This window comes from Rhinatrema bivittatum, chromosome 6 (genome assembly GCF_901001135.1).
Source record: "Rhinatrema bivittatum chromosome 6, aRhiBiv1.1, whole genome shotgun sequence".
Taxonomy (NCBI): Eukaryota; Metazoa; Chordata; class Amphibia; order Gymnophiona; family Rhinatrematidae; genus Rhinatrema; species Rhinatrema bivittatum.
The window spans coordinates 282,169,228-282,188,667 of NC_042620.1; the positions used below are offsets into that span (position 1 = coordinate 282,169,228).

At 48.2% G+C, this 19,440-nt stretch overlaps 2 protein-coding genes across 2 annotated transcripts in view; one reads left to right on the forward strand and one right to left on the reverse strand.

The window, feature by feature from the left end:
* Nucleotides 1-10,459, forward strand: part of LOC115094334 (relaxin receptor 1-like) — a 153,428-nt gene extending 142,969 nt beyond the window's left edge. The window contains exons 16-19 of the mRNA XM_029607281.1: nt 1,657-1,886; nt 3,650-4,060; nt 6,322-6,537; nt 9,259-10,459. Of these exons, the coding sequence (XP_029463141.1) occupies nt 1,657-1,886; nt 3,650-4,060; nt 6,322-6,537; nt 9,259-9,527 (1,126 nt within the window). The 3' untranslated portion in view covers nt 9,528-10,459. The remainder of the gene's footprint in view (nt 1-1,656; nt 1,887-3,649; nt 4,061-6,321; nt 6,538-9,258) is intronic.
* Nucleotides 10,460-13,841: 3,382 nt separating this feature from the next.
* The window catches only part of STARD8 (StAR related lipid transfer domain containing 8), a 121,440-nt gene continuing 115,841 nt past the window's right edge, over nt 13,842-19,440 (reverse strand). Inside the window, 3 exon segments of the mRNA XM_029607283.1 lie at nt 13,842-16,550; nt 16,993-17,169; nt 17,725-17,942. Of these exon segments, the coding sequence (XP_029463143.1) occupies nt 16,433-16,550; nt 16,993-17,169; nt 17,725-17,942 (513 nt within the window). The 3' untranslated portion in view covers nt 13,842-16,432.

Here is a 19,440-nt window from a genome sequence, read left to right on the forward strand (position 1 = left end):
TTAGAACTCCAAGATTGTTGTCCAGTTGCAGAGACCTGAAGGTAGGACTTGGTATGGTGACCATAATTAGGGGATACTTCTTATTTGGGAAGACTTTCCGTCTTGGTAGGATTGTGAGTCTGGGAAGGCTTGTTGGAAAAGAAGAGTCTTTAGTCTTTTTTTGAACTCTTGATGATTGGGTTCAAGTCTTAGATTTGGGGGGAGCATGTTCCACTGGTGGGGGCCTGCTAAGGATAGCGCTCTTTTGCTCAGTGATGATTTTACTTGTTGGGCATGCAGTGGCTTAAACTCCTTCCCCCAGCTGCAAGGGTTGTCAGTGCTGCCTCAACAGCAAGCCAAGCCCCAGCCGACCCATTCAGATCCAGGGCTTCTGGACAGCAGCCGGTAGCCTCGATTACCGAGCCATCAGCTCAGTCCCCTAAACTCGCTCTTTTGCAATATGGTGCTAAAAGGGGAAGGGGAAAATTGCCTCCTTCTCAAGAAATTTCAGGGAAAACATAAACCTACAGGCGAGGACCAGTTGCTGTGTGATGAGTGAGCACACGATAGCGCATTGTTGTACCGACGATGGAGATTTAAGCAGAACACGACATCCAATGCAGAGAGACAGTCTGCATCAGTCGTACCCATCCCTTGGTCATTCTTCTTGCTCTTTTCCGCCCTTGCCTTGCTGCAGGACAGCTCTTTCTTTTGACCAGACTATAACTGAGGAGTTCATAAGCCCAGTCCTTGAAAGCTGCAAACTGGTTTTCACAGTAACTAAAATATGAAAGTTGTTCCAGCTCTTGGATTGAGTGTGTGCAATATGCATTTTAGGCATCCTGAAAACCAGGCCTGATTGAGGTGCTCGAGGATGGGAGTTGAGAATCCCTGCTGTAGGCTTCATGTTGACCTGACAAAAATGCTCAGCCATAAATCTAGGATCAGGAGCGCCCCTGGCAATGTTGTCAGTGCAGCTTTAGATCCGGTAACAAAGAAGGAAGGAACCGGGCAGCAGCTCGATTGAGCTGACCTGCAGGATAGTCCATGCTCAGTAGAAAAGATCACCTCCCCATTTCCTTAAACTAGAGAGCAGGTCCAGAAGGGCCAAGGGAGTAACAGGTTCTGCTGGGAGATTCAGATTTCAGGATATCTTGATTCCTCAGCTGTGCATGTCTAAAATAGATCTAGCTACCCCTGTGACATTTTTAACTTCCTGTCAGAGGAGTGTTGTTTGGAGATTACTGGTGTCACAGGACAGTGGGTTCTCAAATCAGTGCTTGGGGACATCTATCCAATATGAATTACAGGATATCCACAATGAATATGCAAGATCAAAATCTGCACACATGTTCAAATATTCAGTTATATCTCATGAATATTTATTGTGGATATCCTGAAATCCAGATTCGCCAGCTGTTCCTTAAGGATCAGATTTGGTGAAATTGTGATCCAGGGATTTGCTCCAATCTCCTTCTTTGGGTAAAGAAGGAATGTTTGTTTTTTTACCAAAGGAACATGACAGACATAGGCCTTGCTGAGTTTGTCCTGCCTGGCTGGATCATCATTAGCAGATAATTATCTAGAAGTGAAGCAAGCTAATCTTTCCAATGTTCTGATAATGATCTGCGAGACTCTGACTAATCACACGGTAACTGTGGGACTCTCTCGATACAGCTATTTTAAGAAGTTCCAGTACTGCTCCCATGCACCTCATGTCCGGAGCTGCAAACCCAACACAGATGGGATTTCTTCCTTTGAAAACCTGCTAGCGAATGTTGTCCTGCGGGTCTTTGTCTGGGTCGTGGCCTGCGTCACCTGCTTTGGGAACCTGTTTGTCATCTGCATGAGGTCGTTTATTGTTACAGAGAATTGCCATCACACCATGTCCATCAAATCTCTGTGCTGTAAGTCAGGGCATACACATGCCCATCCCACTCCCATCCTCCACACACACCCTATCCATCAAATCTCTGTGCTGTAATCTAAGATGTATCGCTTCCTAGTCATCCTGTCCATCAAAAAGAACATAAATTTGCCATACTGGGTCAGACTAAGGATCCATCAAGCCCAGTATCCAGTTTCCATTAGTGGCCAATCCACATCACAAGTACCCAGTAGGATCCCATATCCTAGATAGATTCCATACTGCCTATCCCAGGGATAAACAGTGTCTTCCTTAAGTCTACCTGCTTAAAAATAGTTTATGAACTTCTGCGGTAACTAGGCTGGAACCAGGCTGCTGGAGCCAAAGTTTGAAAAGGAAAGAACATGGGGGAAAACAGTCGCTTAGCAGCACATGATTCGGAGGGAGGTAATTTCGGAGGATACTAAAAAATAACAAAAACAGGGAAGTTAGAGCATCCGGTTAGTGAGGTTCAAATAAAGGCAGAAGTAGCCCACATGCTTTTAAGTGCAGACTGAGTTAAAAGATTCCAGATTATCCCTTTCAACTGCTAGGAAGGTTTTAAATACAAACAAAAAACATACCTTGAAATGTCTGTACGCAAATGCCAGAAGTCTAAGAAGTAAGAGTGTATAGCACTGACTGATGAGCTAGACAGAACTTGCATCTGAAAGACCTGGTAGAAGAAGAACCAATGGGACAGTGCCATACCAGGATACAAATGAAAGGGTGGATCAAGTTGGTGGGGGTGGTGAGGGGTGGCACTATACAGGATGTTGAGGATGGCAAAGGGTAAAGTTCCTGCAAGAGACCAAATGCACTATGGAATCTTTATGGATAGAAATTCCATGTGTGTTGGGGAAGAGTATAGCGGTGAGGGAATACTACCGTCTGCCATGAGCAGACAGATGACCAAATGCTAACAGAAATTAGGGAAGCTAACAAATTTGGCAACACAGTAATAATTGGAGATTTCAATTACCCCAGCGGTGACATTGGAGAGGGACATCCCTTTCCTTTATCCACAACATTTGAGGGGTACCCGTTCCCCTCCCCATCCGAGTTTTGCTCCAACCCCATTGATGCAATGTGGCCCCCACTTAAAAAATAGTTAAGGCCACTGCCTTAGTGGAATGCAGGATTTGATGCAAGAGGTAACAGTAGTGGGGTTACCTGGCAATAGTAATCATAATGCAATCAACTTTGACTTATTAGCTGGAGGGAGAACATTAAGGAAAACTTCTGCTCTAGCATTTAAACTTTCGTGGTGTACCTCCACCATCCACACATACCCTAGTCATCAAATCTTTGTGCTGTAAATCATTGGTAAACCACTGCCTACCCACCTCTGCCCCATTCCCCCCCCCCCCCCCATATACACACACATACACACTCTGTCCATCAAATCTATATGTTGCAAGTCATTAGTAAACTACCCCCCCCACCTACCTCTCCTCCCCACTCCCAGCCTCAAAGACTTACCTTGTCCATCAAAGCTCTGTGCTGTAAGTAATAGTATACTGCCCCCTCCTCCTCTCACACAATCTGTCCATCAGATCTTTATGTTGTAAGTCATGGTGTACCACACTCTTATAGATAGCCTTTACTGGCCCTTCCATTATCCTGAGCTTTCCCGTAACCCTGACTGAACCCTCCCGCAGCCTTTCCATAGCCCTGACTGATCCCTCCCACAGTCTAGTTTTCAGTCTGGATAGTCTCCCTCCCTGAGTGCACATCTCATTTTTGCCTTGGTTTACATTGCAGGTGCAGACTGCCTGATGGGCCTCTATCTCTTCTCGCTTGGGGCCTTTGACCTGAAGTACCATGGGGAGTACAATAAGCATGCCCATGCCTGGATGGAGAGCAGCCAGTGTAAACTGGTGGGATCTCTGGCCATGTTGTCCTTGGAAGTTTCTGTCATGTTGCTCACCTACATGACCCTGGAGAAGTTCTTCTGCATCGTCTTCCCCTTCAACCATTATCGGGTGGGGAGGAAGCAGACGCTTTCCACCCTCACCGCCATCTGGATACTGGGTTTCCTCATCAGCATAATCCCCTTCTTCAGCCAGGAAGCCTTTGGCAACTTTTATGGCAGGAATGGGGTCTGTTTCCCACTCCAGTCTGAACTGACAGAGAAGCAGGGAGCTAAAGAGTACTCTACCAGTATATTCCTGGGTAAGGAGGGATAATCTGCTTGTATATTACTGGGTAAAGAAAAGTACTCTACCAGTATATTGTTTGGTAAGGGAGGATTGTCTGATAGTATATTCATGGCTAAGGAAGAATATTTTTGTTATGCTTGGTGACCTGCGTGGCAAAGCCATGGACTGCCACGCTTACCTGCACTCCTGGTGCCTCGCCTGGGCACACTCTCCTCCTTGTGGCCGTCTGCAGCACCACCACAACCCGACATGCCCAGACACTGGGCCCATTTTGCCTGCTGCATCACTGCCCCCGAGTGCTTCTAAGACACGTGCGTGCCCAATCCTCTTTTACATAAAGGACCAGTGGCGGAAATGGCCTGAGGGTGCCCCCTAATGACATCACTTCCAGTACCACATATAAAGCTCCTCCAGATGCCCCTCCAGTGCCTCAGCAATACGTTGACTTCGTTGAGAAGTGCTTTGCCTCTGAGGTCCTGGTTCCTGAATCTTGCTTCCTGGTTCTTGATTCTGCTGTGTTATCTTCCTGAGCTCCTGTTCCTGGTTCCTTGGCAGTCCAACTTGTCTTCTGAGTTCTTGTCTTCATGGTCATTCTTCCCTCATCTGTCTTCAGTGTCTTGTCTGGCTCCTGTGGTCCCTTGTCCTCCTTCCGCCTCTTCATCCTTCGACTCATTGGATTGGACTTCTGGCTTTGGCCTCAGATCAGACTTCTGGCTTGTCCTTGGATTGGACCTCGACACTGCTTGACCTCTGCCTTCCCCTGACTACTGCCTGCTCATCGTTACTGATTGAACTCTGTCTGCCCAGACCTCTGCCTAAACCACAACACTGAGTGAACTCCATCTGTCTCTGACCTCAGCCTGAACCTGACTCCGCTTACCTGCTGCCTATCTCAAACACTGCTTGCTCTAACTTCGCTTTCTCCTTGTTGGCCTGCAACCTCTTCTATGTGACAAATCTTCACCTCCACAGAGGCCCGCGCCTAAGTCCAGTCTTGTTGGCCTGCAACCTCTTCTATATGACATATCTTCACCTCCACAGAGGCCTGCACCTAAGTCCAGCCAGCCCTGGCACCCAAGGGCTCAATCTAAGAGGAAAGAGGGCTAATACTGGTGAAGCTTCGGTTGGGCCTCTATTTCAGTCAGCTCCGCCTGCTGACGGGGGTGACCTGCAGGTCTCTTCCCTGCAGGTAGCGCCAACTCCCCTTCAGCCTAAGGGTCCACGCTCCCAACAATTTTGCTTGTTTATTTCTGAAGAACTATGACTCCTGAGCAAAGGAGGACTCTGCAATACTGTTATAACTACTACTACAAAGACCAAAGACATATCCCTTCTATTGACTAGGCTGTGTTGCACAAATGAATGACTCAGCTATTTACCCTTCTACAATAGGGAATCTTTGAGCACCTCATATAAATGGATTACTTAACTATTGAAAATCTCTATGTATTTGTTTGCTTCTGGATGGATTCATATGGCGTCCTTGAAGGCACCTTATAGAGAATGCGTGAAACAAGTTCATTGGTACAAAGAACCAATTTTAATATTAAAGCCATTATTGTGGACATGTACTGAGGGAGTTAGTGAACCATGAGTGGGAGGGGGGGTAGTGACAAAGGATCTTGGACTTTTCTGAGGGGGATTATTCCAAAATTGTAGGGGCCAAGTGAGAGAAAACATGAAGATGCAATAATGCTTGATTGGACCAGGATTGGGAATGTAAAGGGTGGCACAGCCAATGAGAAAGAAGAGGTTAGAGGGTGAAGACTATGATTCTGAATTGAGAACAGCATTTCACAGGCAAACAGCGAAGGAAGGCAAGAAGGGGGGAAGGAAGGGGAGCTCTGGGAGAGATTGTAAAGGACGGGTGCTGAAGAATCTTAAAGGCAAAGTGGTTGAGTAGTAAAGATGGTAGCCCAGCAGTACTCCTGATGTGAAAGACAGGAAGCAGTGAATGTCATATATATTAGGCAGGACAAAATCCCGAAACAAACAGAGGAAATGGGGCTATGCAGGGAGACAGAGGAGGCAAGAGTGGACCCCCAGGGTCTCAGACTGTTTCAGAGAAGGGAAGTGTGATGGAACTGTGTAAATATAATCGTCCCAGTGTATAAATCAGTCTAGAGCCGGAAATGTCATTGTTACCCTGTTCCCTGGCAAAGAGGTGCACAAAATGCCTGTGTAGTAAATGGAAATGTTTTAGTTAAGCGTCCTGGACTCGCACGCCTGCTGCCTCTTTCACACTCAGGGTAGCCTCTGCTTTCCTTGCCCTAGGTCTGAACCTCTTGGCCTTCATCACTATCGTCTTCTCCTACACCAGCATGTTCTGCTCCATCCATAGAACAGGCGCAAAGACGGCAGAGCGCAGCGTCCTGTCGCGGGAGGTGGCCATCGCCAAGCGCTTCTTCTTCATCGTCCTCACCGATGCCCTCTGCTGGATCCCCATCTTCCTGCTGAAGATAATCTCGCTCATGGAGGTGGAAATACCAGGTGAGTGGTGGGAGGGGGGGGGAAGATGTGACCTCCAGGCCTGCTGTGATCTCCCATTCGGGCAGACGTGGCTCCTGGACACAGGCTCTTGTACATGCACGCCTTGTTTTATGTAATCCAGTGTTTAACCCATGAGAGAGACTCGCCTACTGGTGCTCTAGAGCTCCTGGGTCAGTGCAGATCACGAAAGCTGTCCTTGAGATTGAATCTTTTCCTTAGTTCTTTATAAAGGAAGAGGAAGGGAGACCTGGGAGCTTTATCCTTAATCATTACATGGACATACATATTTTTAACCTGTTCCTAATTTGGCTTGATGCCTTGTACTTCCCTCAGTCGACCTCATTATATGCTGCCAGTCGGAGATGCATAAAATCTGATGGCAGATAAGAGCCAAAAAGCCCATTAAGTCTGCTTCTGGTACAGACCCCCAGTTGATCTCTGTCTTCTCCTTCACAACTAGGGATCCTCTGTGCCCACGTCCAGGAATATTACAATTTCAGTTTGTATGTTGCCCACCAAGAGAAAGGAGCCAGTGCGTTTTACAACAGATCATCAAACTGCAACAAATAAAATAGCATAAATCTAATAGAATCAATAATTGCAAAAGGCACTCCTATATGTTATGGACACATAGGCATGCTTGTCATTACATTTATATTTGCATTTATTAAAATGTATTACTGGCTTAACACAAAAAGGCCTAAGTGATGTACAGCAAAACATACATATTCAAGATGAATAGCATGAACATATTAAATAAAATACATTTTTACAAAGAAGTTCCTTAACATGTCATTGCCAGATGATGTGGTTACAACAGTTGATGTAACTGGGTTTAAAAACGGTTGGGATAAGTTCCTAGAGGAAAAATCCATAAACTGCTAATATGGTAATTAATAAGTAATAGTAGCTTGGGATTTACCTAATGTTTGGGTACTTGCCAGGTACTTGTGACTTGGAAACAGGATTCTGGGCTTGATGGACCCTTGGTCTAACCCACTATGGCATGTTCTTATGTTCTTATAAAAAAAAAACAAAAAAAACCCTCCCCCTTTTCTGAAAGGGTCAGCATGACTAATATGTAAATAACATTCCCACCTAAATTAATAAGAACATGCTATACTGGGTCAGACCAAGGGTCCATCAAGCCCAGCATCCTGTTTCCAACAGTGGCCAATGCAGGCCATAAGAACCTGGCAAGAACCCAAAAACTAAATCTATCCCATATTAATGTTGCTGGTAATAGCAGTGGCTATTTTCTAAGTCAATTAATAGCAGGTAATGGACTTCTCCTCCAAGAACGTATCCGATCCTTTTTTAAACCCAGCTACACTAACTGCACTAACCACATCCCCTGGCAACAAACTTTCTCTGATTAGTTTTAAATGTGCCACATGCTAACTTCATGGAGTGCCCCCTAGTCCTTCTATTATCCGAAAAAGTAAATAACCGATTCACATTTACCCGTTCTAGACCTCTCAAGATTTTAAACACCTCTATCATATCCCCCCTCAGCCATCTCTTCTCCAAGCTGAAAAGTCCTAACCTCTTTAGTCTTTCCTCATAGGGGAGCTGTTCCATCCCTTTTATCATTTTGGACGCCCTTCTCTGTACCTTCTCCATCGCAACTATATCTTTTTTGAGATGCAGCGACCAGAATTGTACACAGTATTGAAGGTGGGGTCTCACCATGGAGTGATACAGAGGCATTATGACATTTTTCCGTTTTATTCACCATTCCCTTCCTAATAATTCCTAACATTCTGTTTACTTTTTTGACTGCTGCAGCACACTGAACCGATGATTTCAATGTGTTATCCACTATGACGCCTAGATCTCTTTCTTGGGTGGTAGCTTCTAATGTGGAACCTAACATTGGGTAACTATAGCTCCAAGCTGTCACAGAAAAGCCCCAAATAATGCTTTTCTGTGGTTCCTCCTCCTTACTATCGCCCGATACTTAGTAGGAGGAACCACAGGAAGCAGCATGAAAAAAAAAATCTTGACAGCGGGCAGATCAGGGAAACGGATGCTCAATTTACGAGTGTCTGTTTTCCTAACCTGCACACAGCCACGTCTCCTGGGTGCCCGATGCCATGGACGTGGTAGGGATGCACAATTTATCCCTAGTGCCTTCCTTTTTAGCCCAGCAGCTCATACCCCTTCATTCCTTTTTCTCTCCTACAGTTTCCCTGATACTATAATAAGTTATGTTATTATAACTAATCCATAATATATTATCTATATATATCTATTTATATTTGTATAACCTGTTATTGTTAATGCATTTAACTGTTTTAATGTATTGGTTCCCAGTTGTTTTCATACTGTTTTATGTACAACGCAATTGCGTATTTTTTCGTTCTCTGTACACCGACGTGATATCTCTGATGAGCGGCGGTATATAAAAACCAATAAATAAATAAATAAATTTGCCTACTGCATCAGGAGCTCCAGAAAGGGGGATGTGCGCCTGTTGAAAAAAACCTGCGCCCAGTTTGGACGCACGTTTTTTCGCACTTGGTATTGCAGAGGCCTGTTTGTAAGGTTACGTGTTCTGAGCCCGGGTAATTTTGTAACAGCCAGGTGTGCATGTAAAAGGCTTTGCAAATTTAGCCCTAAAATGACTAATTGAGAGCCGGGTTCACTATTGTATAAATTCATTGGCGAATGGGTCTCCCCTCACAGTTTGGTTACTGAATGTCTTCTTTTCTGGAACAGGTACGGTAACTTCCTGGGTGGTGATTTTCATCCTGCCCATCAACAGCGCTTTGAACCCCATCCTGTACACCCTCACCACCACATCCTTCCAAGAGAGGCTGAAGCAGTGCCTGCGGGGGAAGCGGCCCGAGCTGGGGGCTGGCACGAGCTTCACGCTGGTCTCTCTCCACACCAACATGGCGGAGGAATGGCAGAAACCTATCCACTTCCTGCACGAGGCCAGCCCGGGCCCAGAGACCGCTGCCAGCTGCAGCCTGCCCTCCGAATGAAGGGGAGGGGGGGGAGCGGGCACCAGAGATTCAAAGCGCCCTCCTTTGTAGCAGGAGGAAAGGCAGGCACTAGCTCAGGGCATTGAGTGATTGGGGTCAGCAAGGTTCTGGATGACAGGAGGAGAAGGAGTGAAGCCCCATTGCAAGGGGGAATAAAGCCAGCTCATGGATCAGCTGTGAACGTAAAAGGGTATGCAGCAGAGAGACACAGTCTTTGTAACTCTGAAGAGTTGCACTGCCTGGTGTCTGACGTTGGGCACAGCTGGCATGAGGCGGAAAGGTCAGCGGTAATGGGAAAGGCACCTGGTTTTCTCTGATAACGAGCAAAGGACAACTCCAGGTACAAGGCTTCCACTTACTGGCCAAGGGCAAGGAACCAGCTGCTTGCATGGCCACTAAAACCACAGCGAGATGGCTTAGACACAGAACACCGTACTAGGGACGGTGAAACAGAAGGCGAGTTCTTGGAAATTAGCGCTGTTTCCTTATTTCTGGAAAACTTTTAGAAAGAATTGTCAGATTCAGGCCTGGAGTCAGGCATAGGCAATTGTCTAAGGTGCCAAATTTTGAAGGCACCAAATACCCAGGCCAGCTGTGCCAAGGAGGAGCCTGCTCCAGTCCACTTCAAAGGGGCACTGCTGAGGCACTCTGGAACGTTTGGAGGTGGTGGGGGAGGGGAGGGGAAGGGACTCCCCCCCCCACTCTCCGGTTTCTCCTACCCCATCAACCTCCAATCCCACTTAAGTCCGGCCCTGCTAAGATGACCAGTGATGGGGACGTTATTTGCCCACTTTTGACAGGGCCGCGCTGCTGGTCACTACGTCTGAATAGTTTTGCTTGGGTGGGTTACTCATGGCTCAGCCTGACAACAAAAATCTTTACAGCAATCCCAACAATTGTGAATGAAATAAAGAGATGGATGCTCAGACTCATCTTCTTCCCAATGTGAATTTTTCTGTCCCTGCCCTTTGCCATTTCCCTCCTTGTCCTCCGCTCCCAATCACCAATGTTCCTGCTATCAACAAGAGAATAAAAGTAATGAAACTTGTCCATCTCAGTAGCCCCCATCCAGGCCACTCCAGCCTCCATGCAAGAATTTGCACGACACAGAAAGCCAAGGCAGTTCTCTCTCCACTATTCCTTTAGCTGACTGTGGCCCAAGGTGCATGGCTGGCACCTAAAATAAATATTCTCCTCTCAATGTGGTGCTCTAGCTGTCATCCATGGCATGAATCTGTCCAGTGAAAATGTGAGAAGATCAACAACTCTGAGGAGCTTAAACCTCTGTTAACAATCTGCACTGAGTAGCACCAGCAATAAGGATTGTGTATCCCTGTACCTCTCTCCTCTCAGCGCTCCAGTCCTAGAGGTGACAGCTCTGTATCCCTGCACCCATCCCCATAGCCCTCCAGTCCTAGAGGTGACAGGCTCTGTATCCCTGCACCTATCCCCATAGCGCTCCAGTCCTAGAGGTGACAGCTCTGTATCCCTGCACCTATCCCCATAGCCCTCTAGTCCTAGAGGTGACAGCTCTGTATCCCTGCACTAAACCCTGAGCCCTCCAGTCCTAGAGGTGACAGCTCTGTATCCCTGCACCCATCCCCATAGCCCTCCAGTCCTAGAGGTGACAGCTCTGTATCCCTGCACCTATCCCCATAGCCCTCCAGTCCTAGAGGTGACAGGCTCTGTATCCCTGCACCCATCCCCATAGCCCTCTAGTCCTAGAGGTGACAGCTCTGTATCCCTGCACCTATCCCCATAGCCCTCCAGTCCTAGAGATGACAGCTCTGTATCCCTGCACTAAACCCTGAGCCCTCCAGTCCTAGAGGTGGCAGCTCTGTATCCCTGCACCTATCCCCATAGCCCTCCAGTCCTAGAGATGACAGCTCTGTATCCCTGCACTAAACCCTGAGCCCTCCAGTCCTAGAGGTGACAGCTCTGTATCCCTGCACCCATCCCCATAGCCCTCCAGTCCTAGAGGTGACAGCTCTGTATCCCTGCACCTATCCCCATAGCCCTCCAGTCCTAGAGATGACAGCTCTGTATCCCTGCACTAAACCCTGAGCCCTCCAGTCCTAGAGGTGACAGCTCTGTATCCCTGCACTAAACCCTGAGCCCTCCAGTCCTAGAGGTGACAGGCTCTGTATCCCTGCACCCATCCCCATAGCCCTCCAGTCCTAGAGATGACAGCTCTGTATCCCTGCACTAAACCCTGAGCCCTCCAGTCCTAGAGGTGACAGCTCTGTATCCCTGCACTAAACCCTGAGCCCTCCAGTCCTAGAGGTGATAGGCTCTGTATCCCTGCACCCATCCCCATAGCCCTCTAGTCCTAGAGGTGACAGCTCTGTATCCCTGCACCCATCCCCATAGCCCTCCAGTCCTAGAGATGACAGCTCTGTATCCCTGCACTAAACCCTGAGCCCTCCAGTCCTAGAGGTGACAGCTCTGTATCCCTGCACCCATCCCCATAGCCCTCCAGTCCTAGAGGTGACAGGCTCTGTATCCCTGCACCCATCCCCATAGCCCTCCAGTCCTAGAGGTGACAGGCTCTGTATCCCTGCACCCATCCCCATAGCCCTCCAGTCCTAGAGGTGACAGGCTCTATATCCCTGCACCCATCCCTTGAGCCCTCCAGTCCTAGAGGTGACAGGCTCTGTATTCCCTGTGACTATCACCTTAGCCCTCCAATCCTAAAAAGGACAGGCTCTGTATCTTATCAGTGGAAACCTCCAGTCCTAGAAGAGACGGGCTATGTATTCCTGCCCCTTATCCCATGAGGCCTCCAGCTCTAGAGGTGACAAGCTCTGTATCCCTGTACCCATCTCCCCTAAGCCCTCCAGTCCTACAGGTGATAGGCTCTGTATCCCAAAATCCATTGCCTAAGCCCTCCGATCCTAGAGGTGACAAGACTGTTCATGTTCTGAGCTCTCCAGTTCTAGAGTCCTATCCTGAGTCCTTGAGCCCTAGAGGTGACAGGCTCCGTATTCCCTGTACCCATTCCCTGAGCCCTTGAGTCCTAGAAGTGACAGGCTCTGTATCCTTGTGTCCATTGCCTGAGCCCTCCAGTCCTAGAGGTGACAGGATTTCTATTAGAGGTGTGCACATTTTTTTTCAGGTTGCTTTCATTTTCGGTTTGGGGTAGGCCATTTCAGGTCCATCCCCACATCAGCATTTTTTATTTCATTAAAATTTTCGTAATTAAAAAAAAACAAACAAACCCACTCCTAAACCTGCCCCAACCCTTCCTATTTATTTAAATATAAACCCCACCCTCTCAACCTACCCCCATGACTCACCCAAAGTCCATGGTAGTCCAGAGGGGGGCCTGGGACAAATCTCCTGTTCCCATGCTGGTGGCTGCCAATAATCAAAATGGCACCGGCGGCTCTTTGCACTTACCATGTGACAGGGGTTACCGGTACCATTGGGTAGCCCCTGTCACATGGTAGGGGCAACGGATGATTACTGGCAGCCACCGGCCAGGGAGTCTTGGGTGGGGGGAGGGGAAGGAGAGTGGGAGGGGGATGCTTTATATAAATGGGAAGGTTTGGGGTGGGTGTTTTTATTTTTTTTTTAAACTGCATTTTAACCACCCCATTAAAACAAAACAAAACAAAAAAAAAAACCGCTAGGACAAGTCACACAAAATTTCATGGGTTTTCCTTTTGGTTTTTTTAATTCATAAAATAGGAAATATCGTCTTTATTTCCTATTTTGTTGCAAACAACCTCAGATACCTAGTCTCTATTCCAGGACCCGTCTCCTGCACCCTCCAGTCCTAGAGGTGACAGCTCTGTGTCCCTACACCCATCCTGAGCACTCCAGACCTAGAGTTGAGACAGACTATGTATCCCTGTCCCAGCCCCTGATCCCTCCAGTCCTTATGTGACTGGCTCTGTATCCTTGTACCCATCATCTAAGCCCACCAAGCCTACATGTGACTGGCTCTGTATCCTTGTACCCATCATCTAAGCCCGCCAAGCCTACATGTGACTGGCTCTGTATCCTTGTACCCATCATCTAAGCCCGCCAAGCCTACATGGGACAGGCCCTGTATCTGTTTGTCATCTGATCCCTTGAGTCCTAGAGGTGAGAGGCTCTGTATCCTTGCACCCATCCCGAGCCCTCCAGTCCTAGAGGTGAGAGGCTCTGTATCCTTGCACCCATCCCGAGCCCTCCAGTCCTAGAGGTGAGAGGCTCTGTATCCCAGCACCCATCCCGAGCCCTCCAGTCCTGAGGTGACTGGCTCTGTATTATTCTCCTTATTTTTAGCTTTTAATGTTTGGACAAAGAAAACTTCAGTAATGGCAGAAATAGTACATATGGTTTTAATTGTTCACATTCTCATTATCACCTGCTGCCATTAGTAAATCATTGTACAGTGGGGCCTGGAACGGTCCCGCGTCAGTCAGGCTGCTAATGTTACAAAATGCCTTAAATACAAAACACACACTTCTATCCTGTGCATTATCTGACACTGGTCCTTCAGCAAAAAAAAAAGTCACGTTATATATTAATACTCCGACTGTACATTATTTATAGAAAAAAAACCATTTTAACAAAGATTAGATCAGAATCAGTCCAATAATTTTGCATAGGTGTTTTGTCCTTACAACAAAACAGTCAGCTTCCAGCTCATGTTCATACACTGTGGCACTGAGGCGAGGTTGATAACGCATGTCCTGCCCAGATGATTCAGCTTGGCCTGGCAGTGCCCCCTCTTCTAGGCCCATTTAAGTTACAGGGAAGTACAGAGGAAGAGAACACGGACAGCTGGCCAGAACTTGTGCGTTGGGTTTGCGTGTGAGTGTAGGTGACTGGTTTAAGGCTGGGCTCATTGCCCATGTGGCTTTTGGGATGGTGAGGGCTGTGTGCTGTTGGTAGTGTGGCTCCAGCTCTCTAGTTAAAAGCCACATTTATCAAATGATCCCTAGCTCTAGAAGGCAGAGAAGAGAAATGTTGTTATTTCAAGGATGACATGGTTCTCTGCTCCAGTAAGTGGAGGAGAAATTCAGAGGATGATCTGGTAAGAGCTCAGTTAAAGGGACAGCAGGGAACGGAACACCACCAATCTCAGGAGGGGGGCAGACAGCACCTCCAGTGCTTGATATGAAGGGCATCTAGCTCACTCCAGCATCAGCTTCCGGATGAAAAACGAGTCCCTGCTGCATGCAGAAGAGATGACCTAGAGAAAGCGTCCCCCACACATTCAGGCTGTCAAGGATATCACCAGGGGGCTTCTCAGTGAGGCCAGGGCTTTCCCCACCGGCACAGGCCCCTCTCTCGGTGGGGGCTGCCTGTTATTACTAAGGGTCTCATGGTCCTCGTGGTTCTACATGAAAATTCCTTACAGAGCAAATAGTCGATACCTTTCAAGTTGAGATCCCGTGTGATATCTCTTTCTGAGGTAACCTACAAATTATGGAAGTAATTCTAGATCCAGGTACTTGTTTCCTGTCGTCGTGCCTTACCTGAGCTAGAAAAGAGATCAGGGAAAACAAACTTTTTTTTTGCTGCTTTTCGGGTGAGCAGACAGTCGCTTGTGTGCGGGGTTTGGGTACAGAATTCCGTAGCAGGTAGAGAAGATGCACAGTCGTCCCGACTGGAGCTCCCCAGGATCAGGGGTTGCAGGTTCCAAAAGTTTTTCAAAGCTTAAAAACTGTTGCCAGGATTGCAGACCCTGCTTAAAGCTGCAGCGTCACCCTGTAGCAAATCCCTCTCCCTTCTCGGGAGGCCTCGCAGCTTCCTTTAATGCATCCCCGGGATGAGGTTAATGACAGTCTTATTATGTTCCAGTTTGAAATCTGAGTTTTCAGATGTATTATGGAGCTAGAAATTCCCCAGAACCCTGCCATCCCCTTTTGCCATCTCCCCCATGAATTCTTTGTTCAAAGCCTCCCAATCTGGTCTAATCAAGACCACCCTAGTTAGGCAGGACTCTCTGCTTTAATGACACTTTCTACAAACTCCCCTAAACCCCCAGATCGAAAAACATTTGTAAACAAATTCTGTCTCTCAAAACAGGTTCTGAAAACTTTATACAAACAGAACTTTTTCCCAGCTCTGTGCCCTTTACAAAAAAAAAAAAAAAAATTGGTCTTGAACAACATTAACTTGCTTAACCAGATGAGCTGCTGGAGAACGTGGCAATTCAATCTCAAGGGAAGCAGGAGCCCTTCTTCTGCCGTCATTTCTATGTTTCTATGTTTCAAAGTAACTTAACTTATGTAACATGAAAGCAGTTTGTGGAACGCTGCATGGTCAGACACATCCTGGGCCTCACAGGCCCCCTCTGCTCTTCTCCTATCCCAACCCCGGCAGATGAGTCTCTGTAGCACCTTACAGCTGTGTGACACCCTCAGTCTACGGGCCCCTCAAACACAAGCTGGAACCAATTGTCAAGCTCGGGTCTCAGCTTGCCCCGACCTCTTTCCTTCTAACTTGTCTTTGCCTCTCCTAGGGCTATTTTGCTATGTACATGATGATGTCTCATGCAGGGCAGAGTCTCAGCTCGCACGCTAGAGGGGCTTTCTGACAGCAGCAGAATGATCCACAGAGGTACCGGCTGCAGTCTGTCTCTCTCTCGCTCTTTCCCGCTCTCCTTTTCCATGCTCTCCCTCGTTGAAGGCAGCAAGAGCCTGTTCTAAGGCTTTAGGAGCGGCTAGTGAGAGTGAAAAAGTGTCCCCACTGCTGTCGCCTGGGGGTCCATAAGTTAAAAGTCCATGTCCAGAAGCTTGGAGGTGACCTCACTTAATACTGTGCTCTCCAGCCGTGGAAGCTGGACCTCCAGGAACCGCTGACCACCTCTTTGCACGCAGAGTCCCTGGGCTGATCTCCGGCACGGTGGATGCACTTTCACCAAGACAGGAGCAAACGATCGCAGGCAGGTGAGACAAGCAGAGCCTTCAGAGCTTGGTCTCCGGCCCGCATGGACTGAGCGCTGGGAAGGAATTTCGTATCCTAGCAGCCTCCATGGCACAAAGGTGTCCAAAAACTTTATTGTACCAATCTGGAGATCGTCCCCTGGCAAGATCAAAAGGGGGCATCGTCAGTTAATGTGAAACACAACAGGAACTGAGAGAAGCAGAGGAAGGGGGGGAAAAAAAGGGTAAACAGAGATACACATCGGCTGCTCCTTAGTGCATTACTTCGAGGAACAAATTTTGCTTCTTTTTCTGGATCTGCTAATAGATCTGGGGCAAGAATCTTGCAAACATATCATGACTCTTGCAGATATGAGTGACCCCCTCCCTCAGATTTGCCCTGCAGGTGCAAGAGTGGAGAGGCCCTTCCCCTGAACAGGCACAGTTTCGTGGGAGGGGGCAGATGCTAGTGCTGAATTGGGTCCTCTCTGACCACCCACCAATAAGTCCTCCCAGTCCTTGCCCCCCCCCCCCTCACTAAAAAGGCAAACCAGGCCTATGTCCCCCCCGATAGCTGCCCTGCAGGTCCGAGGCTCCCTTACCTGAGGTCTGTCCTACAGACGTGAGTGAGTTTGGAGCGTCCCATCCCGCATGGCTCGATTAGGTACTGAGAGGTGAGGAGCATGGCCCTCACCCCCGCTTCCAGCTGCACCTTCTCGTGCTCCAGTGACACGGAGACCAAGACGCATGCGCCTCGTGCCAAGTCAGTGCGCCACTTCCTATAGCACAGAAAAAGCAATGCTCGCGGTCACGTCACCCCAACCAGAAAAAAAAAAATGCAGTTCAGCCCACAGCCCACTCCCCCATGGAGAAAGCCAACCAGGCTTTGTCACAGAATGACCGAGCTGCCATTATGCCAGTAAACTCCACAGGCCTACTCCTACTCCTGCTAAACTGGAGCCTTTCTCCTGATAATGTGGGATCAACTGATATGAGAACCGGTGGCTGCACCGCTGTCATTTAATCTTCTGAAGAATCTCCACTAGTCAAAAATGATAGAAATGCAATTGTGTTCTTTCAGCGGGTGGCGCGTCATGCCCAGCCACCTCACACACGAAATCAAAGAGAATGTGATTACAGGGAGGGAGAGGCCATGGGGAGAAGAGGGCAGACCAGGGAGAGCTACCTGCTCTTTCCTCCTCCTTCCCCCCCCCATCCATTTTGCAATCCTCTCTCCCCTTCAACATCTAACAGGGCTTGTTGGCAGTCCCCAGCTCCCACTGATATACGTGGGAGGCTCACACGGGGGAACCCGGTCATGATCTCTGCTGTACCTGAGAACCACGAAGTCCCTGCGGGGGTGGGGTGCCATGCAGTCCGTCACGTACTGATACACCTCCGTGTTCTGGTCCAGCGCTTCAATCACCTTCACCTGCAACAGGTCATCGTCCCAGAGATGTCGCTCACGCAGGATGCGCTGCATCACCGTGATGGGCGGGGCTTCCAGTTCCACGGAAACTTTCCACAGGCGCAAGGGATGCCCATCACCCACCTGGGAAAACAGGGAAGGGGGGCCCATCAGGATCAGCGACGCACAAGAGGAGAACGCTCAGGTACTGCGGCGCACGCGTGCTGCAGACATGACGCTGGCGGGCACAGCTCGGATAAGTCTCCTCTAACTGCAAAGCTAAGCATGTGCGGAGCAAGGCCTTGTTCAAACACAAGGTCCCTTTGGACATTTAAGTGACGTAAATGGCAAGACATCTACATACGCAACTTTTCAAAAATGTAAGGTACCTGCGCAAATTGAATTCGTGGGCCTGGAACGTCCCTTCGTCTGTGCTGTAGCCAGCTATAATCAATAGAGCGACTGCACAACTCACTATCCCTCCAAAGTTAGCCAGATAAGTTTATCTGGCTATTTTGCAATCCAGCCAGTGACTGAATGTTACCCCCACTCTTATGTAAAGTCTCGCCCTATATATGTAATGTACGGTGTCTCCTGCTGGTAATCAATGCAAAGTGCCACAGTAAACATATGAGGTGTAATATTCAAAGCGTGTTCACCACTATTTAGCTGGATAAGTGGAACTTATGGAGATAAGTTGCGGCTGCTGAATATGTGCCTAAGCTCAGTGGTCGCCGCTTAGCTGTATAAGTCCCTTATATGGATAAAAGTTACATGCACAAAAAGTAGGATGTACTGGGCAGATCAGGGGTGGATCAAGTTAGCCGTAGAACGTACATATCTAACTACCGATATTTAGCGGCATAAGTATCCGTGTAAGTTTAGACACAGCATAGAGCAGGTCTAAACTTAGCTGGGTAGACTTATCCTGCTAAGTAGGCACATATAAGCGTATATTCAGCAGCTCTGCAATGGCACTGAATATCCGTAACTTAGCTGGATAAGTTCCTCATGGGAAGAGTCTGTCCGTACTGCGCTGCTGAAGGAGGTGGCAGATCCACATGTGTGAGGGAGACTCGGACAGGGCTTCTCAAGCTAATGTGACCCCCATTATAGCACTTGAAAATTCTCATGACTCCAGAGCGGGGGTGTGGTTCACCTCCAAGAATCACTCCACTCTCACCATCCCTGCACCCTCTCCAGTCAATCCTCTCTCTCAATCTCCCTCCCCCAACAGAAGAACTTCTGCCCTCTCCAGCTGATCCCCTCTTACATCCCCAACTCCTCTCATCTTCCTAGCCCATCCTCTCTCTCACCCACTCTTGTATCCTCCCAGCTGAACCTCTCTCTCACCTCCAAGCCATTTTTATAACCCCCCCAATTGATCCTCTGTCATCCCCTCCCTCTCACCCCATTCCTCCTCTGCTCCCATCCACCTCTAGTTTATACCTTCTCATCCCCAGCTCCTCTCTTGCATCCTCCAGATTCTTTTGTCATTCCCCCCCTCTCACTTTTCACAGCCAATTACTCTCCCACTGATCCAATCCTCAAATCCTTCCTGCATCTGATCCCTCCCTTCAAACAGCTCCCCCTCTAAACATCTCCATGGCAAGGGTCAGTGGCAACGTTTTCCTTTAGGCTC